Genomic DNA, 16,416 nt, shown 5'->3' with positions numbered 1-16,416 from the left:
TGATTTGATTTTTTTTTTCCCCTCCCAACCATTTAATTTCAACAGCTTATCTGCCAGTTCTTCTGCCAACAGGATGCCTCTTTTTAAAGATCTCTGTAGATAAGCGATGCACTCTGTAAATAAGCTTTCCAGCATCCAAACTGAGACGGCAGGGTCCTTACTCATTAAAGCATGTAATTCCTAATTCAGAATTTTAGGTCCCAGAGGGACCTCAGGTCCCAGAATCTGGGACCTCTACCTACTTTTATTTTTATGTCCACAGCAGTGTTTCTGAAATAAATATTCAGTGAAGACGCATGATAGACCATAGCAGGTTTCTAAAGAAAATTAAATACAATGATTCTGCAAACTCATTGTAATTTATATTATTTTGGCCACATTTAATTTGTTGTTTTGTTGTTGGTTTTTGTGGTTTTTTTTCGGTTGTCCCCCCCCCCCCCCGCCCTCTGAAAGAACAATAATTGCGAGAAGATGAAGTCATTAACCATTACACCTTTTGGTCACTTTAAGAGGATCCATCTACACACAATATTGGGTAATGAGGTTTCTGTGATGAGTTTGCAATTTCATATAGCCTCAAAGTACTGCTCTAACTCCAAGAATTGTGAAATTTTTGTAGGAGACGACTGAATTTCAATACAGAATCAGAACTGGCACGTAGTTCAACAAAGAGTTAAGGGTTCCATAAACAGTTTTACTTCCTTTCCACTACTTATATCAAAATTTAGGTCAATAGACTTATAAATGGTGTGTATGGGTCATTTTTGCTCTGCCAAAAAGATGAGAGGCTAATTTTAAAAGGAAGCAAAAATATCTAAAGCAAGGTTAGAATGTAGTGGGTTTTTTTTACTGTGAAGATTTTTAAATGGAATTGTAAAAGAAATTTATGTTTGATGATTGCTAAAATTACACTTTATGGGAAAACAGTTTTTATTTTGGTAGCATATTACCAAAATCAGGCAATATTTTAACTTAAGCATCCTTCAAAAAAAAAAAAAAACCCCACAAAACTAATTTGGCCTTTTAAAATTAATATTTTGTTTGATATTATGAAAAAATTCTAATATTTATTAGAAATATTTAATTATGACAGGCATTAGATAACATTTATGGTAGTAGGCTGAATCTACTACACTCAGTTGCTTATGATTAATAACATTCCAGTTTAATAATATCCCTTATGAACAGGTAGAAAACATACTGACAGAGGTTGGCAAGCAGTATCTCCACTGTAAAGATGGAGAACCAAACACAAAAAATGGGATTTACTTCACTCAACTTTTAGTCTTCAGTAACATCTAAGCTATACCTTTAAAGTCCCACCAAAAAAATCAGTCTCTAAGTGAGATGAATCAGCTTGTCAATACCTAAATCTGTCCATTAACCACACAGGAAGGTTAGACCAAAACCTTCAGTTACTATCATCTGCACTAAAAAAAATTAAATGAAACAATCACATAGCAAGGGAAGTAATTTGCCAACAAATAGACCCCTGTATCTTCCGACTTACCTTTTCTTAAGCCTTTTCATTGGCGCAAAAACCACTAATAATGGATTCTATTTCACTCAAAATATACTTTCAAGAACCGTTAAAGACAAATTAGGAACTATAACTTACAACAAAAAAGGAAATCAAAATCTCACACTTAAACCTGTATCTTTAAAATACTTTGCAACAGAAAAAAGTAATATTGTTTTAATTACCCATATCTGGGATCCAAAGCAATAGCCCTCGGATGTTCCATAGCTCCTGCTATTAACGTTGTTCTCAAAGTGCCATCTAGTTTTGCTACTTCAATTTGGTCCAAATTGCTGTCTATCCAGTATATGTTTCCTGCAATCCAATCTACAGTAAGACCTTCAGGTGTGGCCAGGCCATGTTGTACTACGACCTCAATGGCACTAACACCTTAAAGAAAAGAAAGGGGAGGGAAGGAAGAAAGAGAGTTTTAAAGAACTAATACAGAGTCTCATATAGTGAACACGGCCATACAAGTCTATCATATGCTCTTGGAGTGCATTCTTGATTAATCTAACAGATGATAATACTTTACTCATGACATTTTTTCTTTACAAATGCCATAGACTACTGTAAATAAGAACACTTTTGGCAATATATAAATAAACTTCATTCCACAGCAATAGAAATTTTTAGTTCTCCGATGCTTTAGTAAGTAAAGCTCTGAAACTTTCAATAAAGGTCAGAGATCACATGCAGAGTGAGACAGGGGATGTGCATGTGCCCTATTACCAGGGACCTCTTTTGCACCATCTGTGAAGGTCACGCTCATGCTTCACCTCCCAGTGACTAGACATACTAGACAAAACTCTACGCTACGCGGCTCTATTTCAGTTCTTTCTCAATCAGAAAACTGAAAAATTGTGATGATGACAGAAATGGCAGGGAGATCCCTGTTTGTACTACACATTTTGAAAAGCTGTGCAATAAATAGCCTTACTTTGTTCCTTTAAATTCACATGCACAATTCATACTGTCACTGTCTAAAAATAGCTGTTCCTCCACACCGTCTGGAGGGTCTCAAAATTCTTCACACCAAGGGCAACTACAGAAGCATTCTGTTAGCCCTCAGGACTTCCAGGAAGGCACAGTGCTTTTTGCAGTTGCAAGTTAGTTCTTGACAGCTGCAACACTGAGGGAGTAAATTTTTTTTTTTTTTTTTTTTTTTTTAATCCATCACAGAAGTCACTTGGGTTCTCGTACAGTGTGATTATAATACAGCGCAACAACAACAGACTACCTTACTGGTCTCATACAAACACCGCAAACATTAATGAAAAGTAGCAAGTCTTTGGCTGCCTTTACGCAGTTAGCATTGTAACATATTTCTTTCCTGGTCTGGATCTGTGGATATAAAAATACCCACAAATACCATCTACTAAGGAGAAGAGGAAAAACCCCAAAAACAACAACAACAAAAAAAATGTGTCAGAGAACATGCACATGAACGTATAGGTGAACTTTTACAAAAGCAAGTTAAACATGCTTATACCTGTTAGCTCATGCAGGAATGAAAGCACCTGAGTATACACTTCAGCAAAGAACGTTTTGTAGAAACACTTTTGTATATTTTATGAAATTATATTGAGTTACAGGTCATAATTATGTCACCAGGGCAAAGAACAAGTCTTTCTGAATGCAATACAATTTTGAAGCAAAGTCTTTCACTTAGTGAAAGCAGATAATTTAATGAGACGTCTTATAAATTCTTATACTTCCTCAATAAGGTGAAGGTAAATTACAAAAAATGAAAAAAAAAAAAGTAATCAATACTGCACTCATTGGACCAGGAAGAAATAACAGCCCTTTTCATTCGTCATTTTCTTCCCCCTATAGCCGATTGCAAAAGGGAACTTTCATAACAAAAAAGTCTTTTTCTATCTCTACATCAAGCACAATCTAAATACACACATTTTTAAAGGCAGAATACCATCCTAAATTCCATTTATATGAATGGTAGCTCAGTCACAATTTATCTGGTCCAACATCCTGTAACTGCAGTTGTTCTTACTGTTCTGAAATTAACAATTAAATTCATACCTCCAGTATCAGAGAGCTTGCCTCTGTAAATTTTGTCCTCTACCACATCAGTCCAGTACAGTAAACTCTGACTGAAATGAAAATCGAGTGCTATTGTATTTCTTAAACCAGGAACTAAGAGGCTGTAGTCACGTTTGTGAAGATCGATTTTTCTGATCTCATGTCGAATAGAAAAAATTATGAAAGCCTCAAATGGATCTGGAAGCAGAAGATTATACATTTCAAAAGAATAATAAAGAAGATATTGTTACATATTGATATAAATGACAAGTGGAATAAGAACAACAGAATACTTTATCAGGAGAAACAGATGATTAAAACAATTCATCTTCTGATAAGGAGTCTTTCGAATACATTTTTAGTCCCACAGACTTCTCATTTCTCCCTTCTGGCATTATCTTTGATCACTACTAGAGATATTAAACATTAAATTCTGGAATATCCAATTCAACTACTGAACTCTGTTTTGTAGCTCTACCACAAGGGGTCCGTAATTAGAGCTTTAAAAAGTCACATGGTATCAAAATCAGAATCTGTTTTTTCAAAACTTTCAGAAAAAAAATAATCCATTAAGTTATACATTGTTTCAAATGCCAGTTAGTCAAAATAATTTACTAAAATATATATAATATACCTTTTAAATATATATAATGTACTTAGTGTTTTTAATTGAATTCCTTAAAAAAAAAAATCCCATACCTTAAACTAGCAAACAAGGAAATGAACATTTTATATGCTTATTGATACACTCCATCACAAATCCAACTACCACTGAAATTCTCTTTCCTTTGGTCTTCAATTAATGCTAGATCATCTGTGCCTGTGAGCTTACATCAAATTATACATAAATATCTGTAAACGCTCTCTGCATAGGTCAACTATACTATAAAACTGATTATCATAGTTCTTACATACTTTAGATTAGGAAAAAAACAATTCAAACAAGTAGCTGTGTTAATAAAACAAACAAGAAATACAAAACTTGGATTCGCTAAACTGTTGAATCAACTCCATATATCCAATTTAATACAGAACGTTTTTCAGTTTTTCCCCTGTGTGCCTCCCCCTCCCCCCCAGTTCTTTCTCCTCGAGTGAAACACAGCTGATACCAGGGGTTTTGTTTTCCATACAATTAAACCTCCATTTTATATAAAAGACAGATTATTGGCAGTTTATGGCAATAGGCAACACTGCATTGTTCATCTAAAATATTCAAAGAAAACGTCACACAAGTTATCATCAAGTAGCAAGATGCTTACATAGCTCTTTTTGAAAAGATTAATTTCATGTTCTTCTCTTGATAACTATTGCACATACATATTAAATTATCTATGATGATTTAAGTTAATCAGGTACCTCAGCAGAGCTATGTTTCTGCTCTTGAAGTACTTGTTCATAATCTGGCTTCGACTTTCCAAATGATCCTCCTATTTGTTAAAGCAATGAATGACTTTCTGCAAAGCCAATTTTTCAAAGCTCTGCAGTAGTTAAATAATTTAATGAAGAACAGGATCACTGACATTAGTAGCTATTTCACAAGTAGCAGTTATCTGAACCCGAGAAACACTTTAATAGCACTTCCCAATTTCTGATAAATTGGCAGCTATTATGCAGGAGACCACAGGCTACTGACATACTGTTTTTTTTGGCAACTCCAATGCATAAGAACATACATGATGGACATCACCAGTAGCTTCTTTAATATTCCTCAGTAATTACCACCACAATGGAAAAAAGAAACCTAATACATCTGTGCTAAGTTGGAAGGGGCTTTTTCATTCAAAGTAGAGGCAGTCTAGCTTAAGCTCCACAACCTACAGTGCAAATTACGAAGTACACTGATGAAAAGGATTCCAGTTCAATGGGATCTTGACAAATTTAAGGTACGATACTTATGAATGTAAATCAACAACAAGAAATGGGTATGGAAATATATGTAGACAAAGTAAAACCATTTTCTTTATTTGGACATTTTAGTTCAAATGAGCAGGTCATACACTGCTCCCCACCCCCCCTTCTTACCCTTCCCATAACAATTTAAAGCTGAAAATTCAGACCCTTAGTTATTGTCGCTAACATACAGTCAAGTCACAGATGTGATACTATATAAAACAAAAGAATGATTGATACTGCGACAAACAAGAGACACTGCATCGCAGTGCAAAATTTCTCTGGAAAGAATTCAGAAACCAGATTTACATAGGTTTCTCTACAATAAGGTTATTTAAATATAGCCAAATGGAGAGCAGTAATTACCGCCTGGTGGAGAGCTGTGAGCCAAAGTCCAGCCACCTCTCTGCTTTACCTAATGTAGCAAACAATCACCATAGCCTGGATGACCGGAGTCTAGAGTTATATTATTGTGTGTGTATTAAGTACCATGTTTCAAGGATAATAAACTGCATAAAATTGAGTGTAAAACTGATGGGATATCAGATCTGTAGGAAAGAATCTAGAAAATTAGATCAACAATGGCATAGCACTGTAAATAAGGTCAACTCAAGGTTTGCACTTGAGAGGAACATGATGTAACCCTTCTACTCCCTCCCTCCTGCTTTGGTGAAGGCAGTCTACAATACTGTACCCTGTTCTGAGCATGGCTCATAAGGAAGAATGTGAATCAACTACAGGAACGGAAGAGATCAGCGAGTGTTGTAAGCGGTCTAGAAAGTACAAGTGCAAGGAAAGAATGAACAAACTGGAATTGCTCAGTTTAAAACACAACAAAATAAGATGATGAGTGGAAGCACATAAATTTCTCCAAAGACATAAAAGGCTGATGAATTGAAAATAGGAAAAGCCTCGTTTTATATATAAATAACAAGTAGGCCAAGGATTAAAGACTTAAACTGGAGCAGGAAGACTCAGACAGACTAGAAAAAAAAAAAAAATCTTTTAAGAGAGTTGAGGCACTGAAACATCTCACCCCTGGGAAACTTGGAGTTCACCACTGAAGGTGTCTTGAAGGTCTTTGGAAGAAGATAAACAACAGCAGTATTAGATAGCCTTTAATCTTCCTTCCAACCTTATCATTCAATAACTGTATAAAATGAGCTATATTATAGAGAATTTGAATTTTCAGACTGAATCAAATCAATTTTACTTAAGGTTATGCTTTTCCCACTCGATTCCTCTTCTGGAAATTGAGAGCAAATATTTTTAATTTTACCAATTGATTAAGAGTATTTTCATAAAATCTCACCTTAACTGAATTGTATTAATGGTTATCGATTCCATTCTTTAAAACTTTTTTTCTAAAGAAAAGTAAATGTTACCAATTAATTATAGAGAAATCATACATTTCTGTACCTTCTGATTTCATGACTGCAACAAGCTTTTTTACCATACAGGTAAGTGTATATAATATATGATACAAACGTAAAGCATCAACTGCATTGAGAGTTGTAAGAAAAAATCCTGATAGAAGAAAACTGTCTAAACAACACACTCAAAAAAGACTGTATAGAAAGAATAACGCTTCACCTTTTCCTGTGGTTTTAATTTAAAATTCTTTCTCTGGAAAAATGCTAATGGAAACTTACTGTAACAACAGTAGCACAGCAAGTAACCTACACTGTGTTTTAATGAAATTTACTTCAAAGGAAAATGATAACTTCATAAAGAGTCTGAAAAAAACCCAATTCCTTAAAAGTCTGACGTTGCTCAGAGAGGATTGGACTACCCCACCCCCATTTGAGTATTGAAAGCTATCTGGAAATTAGAACAAAATTGAATTTAAACCCAGCTAAAACAGATCAAACATACCGACACATCATCCTTTTTTCCAAGTACATCTATCTAGTCATATAACAGAGTTCCAAGAGCTTAGAAAAGGTTGACAGTCATTTTTTAACTAAATCTATACTAAGCTAAGTGTTTCTGAATTCATCTAACTTTTATTACATCAAATTCTGAAAGGCTGAACATAAACATGAAGTTTAAATAGCTTTCAAGAACCGTTTTTTTTCCTGTGTGCTTATTGTCATCTAAAAGAGTCCAAGTGCAATATATCAGCACAACTTATTTTGAAATGCGTTCCAAGAGAAACTAGGAAGAAGAGTATGAAAATATGTAATTTATATTGACTTCCTATCTGAATAATGGAGCTCTGTAGCATACTTTTAGTTCAATCAATACAAATTTAAACGTGAATGTAACATTTAGTCTTTGGGAAATAAGTAATGTAACAGTACACATGCCAGAACAGCAATATGCAAACTAGATGAAAACAAGAGACATGAGAAGTGAAGAAACTCTGAAGGAGAAAAACAACACTTAAAACGCTCATGAAATGAAGAGAACATAAGCAGAAATAGGGGAAAACAGGGAAACTAAGAGAAAGACATTGAAAGAGACATTGAAAGAGTCAATTTATTTCTATACACTTATTCCATAATTTATTTCTCCAGTAATTCATTAGATTCCTCTGACAAACACACTATTTGATTCTGATATGCCATCCAAAAAAAAAAAAACCAAAAAACCAAAACACATACATTACTACATTTTCAGCATCTGTATTCCATTGGTTTTCTGATGGACCCTCAAGTAAACATTTTTACAATATTTCGAAAAAGTCAAGTGCTGCATACTAACTTTACAGGCTATTGCTGTATGCTAGTGAAATGTTTGAATGTATATAGGAAAGTGCTATTTTAGATAGGAAAAAAAAATGTACGGAAGGGTAAAGTAATCATTTTCCTCTGAGTATTTTTTTTCTCCTGGAAAAATGATTATTAGTTACTCCTCTAATATAATACACGTGTACTCCCAGTTCAAGGCATTTTAGATCACTATGGTTCTTCTAAGAATTGCTTTATACCAACTGGAATTATTGAAGTAGTAGTTTGGCATTTGGGTCCCTGTTTGTCTTCACAAGATCACTTTTAACTCCACTTGTAATAGTACTTGAAAGCTTTTTTCTTTATTTTATGTTCATTTAAGATCTCATGCACAGAGACATAAATGCTATGGACATTTTGAGGCTAACAGATTCACAAATGAGACCAAAATTGTGCTCACTTTACTGAAATGCTGTTCACACAGCAACTAAAGTATCAGAGGATCTGTCCTTCAGAGTATTTACCATGCCCTTCAAATGAAATAAACTGAAAGGGAACAAGATTATTAGTTGCTATAAAAGCATATGTCATATTTAATATGTAATAATTTTGTTGCAGCTTTGATGGCATTAGGCTTTACAGTTTGTAAAGAAAGATATAATTTTTTTGTTATACCAGGTCATCACTTGTCTCAGATCACGTATTTAATATTATATTCTTTGAGAAAAATCTGTAAAAATCAATTTGTGAATTCAGACTCTCACCAACATCAGTGAATGTTAAGCAGAAATATCTCATGGGCTTAAGACAACCTGAGAAACTATAGTCTCACTTTCCTTACTTTTCAGCAGAATTGTGTATATTTCACTATGGGGTTTTCTCCTTTAGCTTCCAAATACCAGGCTTTTCTGTTTGTTTTAATTTAAAGTTTGTTTCAAGCTTTCCTCCACCAAGTTACTAACACTGTCTTAAATGATTTTAGTCCTTTCATTTCTGTAATGCAGTAAGAATTTACTTTTTGAATTATTGGAAATATCCATAATAAAACTAATTAGATTAATCAAAAGTCAGTAAGACTAAAGAGGTGTCATAAAATAAGAATTTTAACAGCAATAAAAACAAGGTTCAGATATATAGAACCACAGTAATATGCCAATGAAACACGATTTGAGAGTCTACTGTCAGCATAGCTCAGCAACCTCTGAACAACTTATGTTGTAGTATTAACTCTTTACATAGGATAGTAACAATTACGGAGACACAAAGACTCAATTTGGAGATCATTCCGGAAACTATAACAGCAGTTATTCCAGCCTGATGAAAGTAAACCCCATTCTTAATGAATTTAAAAAAAAAAAAAAAAGTTCAAAGGCAAGAAGTGTAACTGAAGAGAACATTCACGACATAAAACTAATTTTTAATTATTCATTATTTCAGCAAAACCCCACATTATTTTTATTACATGCAAAAGATATTTTGGCCGTAAGTAAATTATGGGCTTCATTACTACTGTAACAAAGTTCTAAAATGTTTTGTAAATTAGGTCAAACATTGTCAAAGCAGAAAAATTAGAGTTCGCCTTTTCTGAAATATGGACCACTAAGTTGGCTACTGACTACTAAATTATTTCAGGTGACTAGCAATAGGAAACTTGGGCTTTTATTTCTAGCTTACTCATTCAGGGTTTTTTAATGTGATTCACAGAATCACAGAATGGTTGGAGTTGGAAGGGACCATGAAGATCATCCAGTTCCAACCCCCCTGCCATGGGCAGGGACACCTCCCACCAGCCCAGGTTGCTCCAAGCCCCGTCCAACCTGGCCTTGAACCCCTCCAGGGATGGGGCAGCCACAGCTTCTCTGGGCAGCCTGCCCCAGGGGCTCATCCCCCTCACAGTAAAGAATTTCTTTCTAATATCTAATCTAAATCTAAATCTACCCTCTTTCAGTTTAAAACCGTTACCCCTCATCTTATCGCTACACTCCCTGATAAAAAGTCCCTCTTCACCTTTCCTGTAGGAAAATTCATCTGAGGAAATGCTGATTATCTGGAACAAATCAAGAATATCTTAATCATGATATCTATTGAATTAACAAATATTCAAATAAGTTGGGAGATATTTCTACTTAGAATTCAGAAGATACCATAAAAAAAAAAAGATAATAAAGATTAAAAATATCAAAGAATCCTAAACTGAAATTTTGAAAATCTAGACAGCAAAATCCATGCTATTTTTAACTTCCTACAGGGGAGGTAAAGATGTGATGACAGTTTATATTTCACATACGTGTTTGTATTTTATGCACATATTCACACTGCACTTGAAAAAGACACCTGTGACATAGTTTCTAAATCATGCTTCAGTAAATATCAATAGTGAGCAATGAGGGGAATGCATTCCCCTCTCCCATTTTGGATTATGTTGGTTTTCTTCTAGATTAGTGAGCTGACTGGGCTTACCGATGTCAAAAAAACAAGTACCAGAATGTCGTAGGTGAAAAAATAGCTTAAATTGTGAACACTAACAGGCAGTAGATAATTGACTATATGTGTATGCACGCATGTTCAAAATTAAACTTCTGAACCCTCAAGTAAAACTGATCAATTTCATGATGTCACAGATTGATCCATTTTTCCAAAGTACAAAGAAAACCCCTCATATTCCATATATATACACACACAAGTGGAGCTGCCCTGCATATTAAATATACATGAAAAACCGTATAGAACTTCAAACAACTTAGACATTATTTGGTATTAACATTCTTAGAAAGTCTTATAAGCAAGAACTAACACTGCCATACCCCTTCATCCTGCATCAAGAATAGGGACAGCTTTAATGAGTTCTTCAGATTGATATCAGCCACACACTTAGATAACCCAAGCCTATATTTATTATTTAAAAAAAAAAAAAAAAAGGAAATAACCTCTCACTAAATGGACCTAACAAGTAATAACATCTAGAATATTGAAAAGAGATGGAATTTCAACTTACCAGTGCTGACACAATTTTCTCCATCCTTACTGAGCTTCCAGCCTTCGTAACATGAGCACTTGACAGTATTTTTATGCTGTTCACATACTTGACTACACTTAAGGTGCTTGGTACAGTAATCCAGAATCTCACAAGTTTTGTTGTCTACATTAAGAGTGAATCCTGCAGGGCAGGAGCATACAATTCTTCCTCCAGGAACCACAGAACATTGATGGCTACATCCACCATTGTTAAGTGAACATTCATCTGCAATAACATGGAAAAAAGAAAACAAAAACAAATCAACATTAAGGGCTGAAAGGGCTGTCAGTTATATTGTATATCCTTAAAGTCACCAGGTCTACTAAAAGACACAAAAGGGCCTCTAAAGAAATGCAACTGAGTTTTACATTTGTTAAACAGCTTTCTATATTTATTTTTAAAATTATCATATTTGTCAGTATTCAGCATGGTAGCTTTACTGCAACTTTTCAAGATTTTCGCGTGGCAGATGTACAATGTATATACGTTTTCAGACTTCCATGCATATTATTTCATTCATTAATAATTAAAGAGTGTCCATACAGAGCCAGTCCAAAGACCATTACAGCTCAACCATCTTAAATGGTGACGGAAAGCTGATGTACAGAGAAATAAGCACACTTTCCTAAAGACTTCCCTTGCTTCCAGACACTTAAGCTTTCAGGCAGAAGACTCCCAATTCTTAGTCCTATGTGTCTGTATCACAAGCAACTTGTCAAAGAAACATGGACAAATAAGAAGTAAAAATCAGGATTTCTTTCTCATCCTTTTCCAATAACAGCTACTAGAGAATACTACTTTTGCATTCTCTGTGTCAGTGCTTTCACATTATATTCTGAAGGCAACGGATGATTTGCAAAGTTCTGCTAAAAGAAATGAAGGCTATTTGTGAAACCCTTAAAGCATCTGCATGATAAGTGTGATAATTGTGTCTGTGAGAAATTCCGTGACCTCTGGAGCAAAAAAAAAAAAATAGAACTACTCCTTACCTCACAGTACTACTGATATGCAGGGAATCAATGGGAGGGCCAAACTGGTCCATTGTTGCACTGGAAACAAGGCTTCACTTTATTTCTTAATCTATTTGTGTCTTTTAGTTGTTTTCTTTGATTCTAACAAGTCTCTGAAAGCCTTGCTCACTTGTGATAGGATCCAAAAATCACATCAGTTTTCTACAGAAGAATTATTTCCTTCTCATTTAATAAAAATAAATAAACAAATAAAAGAAGCCACTTTCTACCAGTCCTTTGTTCAGATTTCAAGTTTGTTTTTTTGTGGCTTTTTTTATCATGGCAAAAAAAGAATCAAACTCTAATGTGTCTGACATGCAAACGTGTTGCCCAACATCCCATATTTGCCCTTCAGTTTATGCTTAAGTATGTTTTGAAACTAAATAATTAACATCTGCTGAAATACCTGTTGACCAATAACACAGCATCTAGAAGCTGTAACAACCATTAAAAACCAAGCTTGACCTTATACAATATCCAACAGGATACAGGTGTCATAATGCGCTACTACTAGTAGGAAGATAATTGTCCATACATAGAAATAATATTATAGTATATTATGCCAGAATTTCTTTCCCCTGGAATCTAGGCAGCATGGGATTCATATGTAGCTCTCAGAGGATTTAGGTCTGCAATGTAATCTTAACAAATTCCAGAACACTGAATTTAAGATCATCTCTTACAGCCCAGTCTGCTGACCGCCAGAGCAGGACGGTGCAAAGATCTCTTTGCCATACCCTGCCGCAGCTCTTGCCCAGCCAGTGGACTCTGCCTCCTACGCTAAGCAACTGCGCTCAGCCCACCGCTGGGTCTCCTCCTAAACACAGATCCTAGAGAGTGAAAATGCTTGCAAGCATCTCCAAATGCTTTGTGACAATGCCGGAGATTATAAAACACTTTATGCAAAGCAAGGTCAGTGGGGAGAGGCAAACTGTTGATGTAATAATTACAGAACAATTAATAATTATATAATATGTATTATATATAATATACTATAATTATATAATAATATATTTAATTTTATAAAAATTATAAAATTACCTATGTTTTTCCTGCAAACCACCTTTCACTTTTATCCCTAAACCATCACAATATTTACACTATAGTATTGTAAGTTCTTCTAAAATCCATTCATTTTATCTCTGTGTATATTTTGTGATAATTTTATTAGATTATCTGTTATGCTTCTGTCAGATTTATAAAGTTATTTTTGTACATTTTTTACTGAATACAGTTTTTCTACTTTGTCTGACATGCCATGAAATCCTTTCAACACCCCCATCGGGGAGACACGTTAACTCCTCCTAGTCATCCCAACGTGTTTCTTCCTGAACTCCTACACAGCTACTGAAAGGATTCTATCAACTCAAGCTTCTGTAGTTGGAGAGAACTGCAAATTAGCTCACATCTTTTCATATACACCAGAGCCTTTTAAATTGTTTACCTGCAGGAGTATTTTAAGGGGTTAGGAAATTAAAGACTTACCTAAGGAACTATGTTTTCCCTTATTTGAAGAAAACTAATACTTCGAGCACAAACACAGTATGATTTAAATCAAGTAAAAATCCTCACATAGGCTACGGTGATAAAATTTCAGTAAGGTTAACATGAGAACTGTTTTTCCACCAGCAAGTATTGTGACAGGCAATATCAAGAATAGTCAGGAAAATGTGTCTAAAAGAAGTACCACAAAGATCGCCTTCATCAGATCCATCAGGACAATCTCTTCTCCCATTGCAGAGCTTCTCAGGCTGTAGGCAGATGGAGGTATCATTAGCACAAGGGTATTTTGGTGGTCCACACATATAGCCCTCGCAATTATCCTCATCAGACTGATCCTCACAATCAATATCGCCATCACATAGCCACGCTTTGCTAATGCATCTCCCTTGGAGAAAAGAGACAATAAACACAGGAAATCAGACTGGAAGCAAACTTTAGAAAAAACCTTCAGTAACATTACACAGATTATTTATTTTTTTTATTATTATGTTTTTCTATTAATAGTACTTTCCCTCTTAGATAAGCAGAAAGAAACCAACTTGTACTTATACTCTGGAAGCATCATCTACATCAGTGTTGGCAGTCTAATTTTCCAAACATCAATCCTAATTATTTCTATGCTGAACAGAACTGCATACAGGAAGGACACATCCTCATAATTTGTTAAATATACTAAATTATTCTAAAATGTTTTAGGCTGATTTGGGGTTTTTTTGTTTGTTTGTTTGTTTTTTTTTAATTTTCTGCTTTTCTTCATCTCTCCCTTTATCTTCTACTCCAACAGCTTTCCATATGAGCAATGTTTCAATATATGACTTTCTATTAGCACAAGTCTGAGAAACAAGAATCTTTCTAGGAAGTATACACAATACATTCCCAGATTACGTCAGAAATGATCAGCTTTTAGACAAAATAGCTACAGCAGATGAAACTTCCTATACAATTTCATTTTTATCAAACCAGGGTTTAGATCATTTCCTTCACTACTCAAAAGGGGAAAACAAAAAAACACTTTTGTGCTGACCACCTATGTTTAGAGATACAAGACAGTTTCTTGATTGGGAAACGAGTTATGATCTTTAAAAAAAAACATACAAGTATTAAATTAGAATCACCCAAGTGAGGGATTTTAACAGGTGAAAAACAACCGAGATTGTGAACAGAGCAGTGGGTTGTGTGTGCTCCTGTCCCAAACGATTTTTCAACTCTCAAGCATAAACCTGTGACTCGCTAGCTACAACCAGTAGGGGCTACTTGTGAATTTTGATAACATCTGGACTGAACAGAAGTGGCATGTACTTTTTTCTCCAATTAATAAAGAGACAACAGGTAGAACCATGGGTCAGGAAGCTGATCTTGCACTGTGTTTCTGCCTATAAGCTATTTAGGTAGAGAAAATCATGTTGGAACGGAAAAGAACATCCTGGAACTGCCTGCATCTGTTCACAGCAACACTGGTGGATGCTCAGGGAGTGATTGGTGATGCCCGAGACTGGTACCTGCAAACTGTTGCACAGCATGAACAGACATGACTTTCTGCCCAACCTCCCCAGTTCAGCAGCAACCTTCCCAGTAGGAAACCGAGACTGATTATGACTATGTGGGGGAAGCAAGTGAGTGAGCGTGTGAAGTGATCAGTTAGGGTAAACCACTCATCTTTTTGGTTCTTTAATACACCTTCAGTGTCAAATCTGTGACAGGCCGTCCTTTACTCTATATCGCTCATGACATGGTTCAATATAAAACCACCTCAGAATAGACTCTATGCGATTGTCCACACTATGTAGCAACCGTCCCTAATGGGAATCCTACTGTCTGCCATAATACAGTAGCAGATTTCAATTTCCTTTAAAAGAAATATTTGCTTAAGATTAGCATAATGCTTTTCATTTGATATTTTAGTCTTCTGTTAATGGGAAGGGTGCCGTCGTCCTCACAGAATGGCAATGGGATAGAATACAGCGAAACAAGACCAATGAAAAAAATGTTTCTGCAGCATCTCACAAAGCAAATGTGAGACTGCCTTCACATTTGGGGAAGAAAAGCAAGAAGCGAAACTTAAGGAACATACTACGGTGATTGTGGTTTCAAACAACACAACATGATTTTACCAGTGCAAAATCACCTAGAAAATTTAAATTAGAATGAAAAGCTTTCACCATTTTCTATAGTGGTCAAAGTTCCAAATATTCTACATTTAAAAGAAAGAATTGTACAGACACAGGGAAATGAAGTTGTATGCATTATATATGTGCAGTTTACCAATACATGCAATCACAAGTGTTTCAAAAACTGTCCATATTCATCATTATCTTCAAAAGATGACTGATTTTATATATTATTATAACACAGCAGCAGAGTGAAAGCTAATGAAAAACACCAACATCAAGCAAACTAACCAGATCCCAGAGTAAATTGACGTTGCTTCCAGTAGAGCTCTTAATCTGTTTTTTAATCTTTTCTACATACAGATATTTACAGAGTAAATCATTTTTCCTGCCTTTCTCTTACCTTAATGAAGATATATTTTATAATAAAAGAGTCATCTTCCACTATGATAGCTATGACATGTACTTAAGCAGAATATACTTTCAAGGAATTAATCTTTGCCAAAATTCTAGAGATAGACTTAATTAAGTATTATGACTGTCTTGAAATCATTACTTAAAATTCACTGATATTATTTATTGCCTCCTATTGAAATTGACGTTTTTGGTTTCCTGGAAACTTTATAGTTAAATTCCACCACAAATTAATTGCCTCAAT

The 16,416-nt window shown here is 34.8% G+C and overlaps 1 protein-coding gene across 1 annotated transcript in view; it reads right to left on the bottom strand.

Moving 5' to 3' along the window:
- The window catches only part of LRP1B (low density lipoprotein receptor-related protein 1B), a 615,617-nt gene that overhangs the window by 243,219 nt on the left and 355,982 nt on the right, over positions 1 to 16,416 (bottom strand). The window contains exons 23-26 of the mRNA XM_009891709.1: positions 13,835 to 14,035; positions 11,117 to 11,362; positions 3,560 to 3,757; positions 1,705 to 1,909 (exon numbers count right to left, since the gene is read on the bottom strand). Of these exons, the coding sequence (XP_009890011.1) occupies positions 1,705 to 1,909; positions 3,560 to 3,757; positions 11,117 to 11,362; positions 13,835 to 14,035 (850 nt within the window). The remainder of the gene's footprint in view (positions 1 to 1,704; positions 1,910 to 3,559; positions 3,758 to 11,116; positions 11,363 to 13,834; positions 14,036 to 16,416) is intronic.

The sequence above is a fragment of the Charadrius vociferus genome, unplaced genomic scaffold, assembly GCF_000708025.1.
Source record: "Charadrius vociferus isolate BGI_N301 unplaced genomic scaffold, ASM70802v2 scaffold109, whole genome shotgun sequence".
Taxonomy (NCBI): Eukaryota; Metazoa; Chordata; class Aves; order Charadriiformes; family Charadriidae; genus Charadrius; species Charadrius vociferus.
Note: the sequence above shows the minus strand (reverse complement) of the source record. Positions and strands in the feature narration are given on the sequence as shown.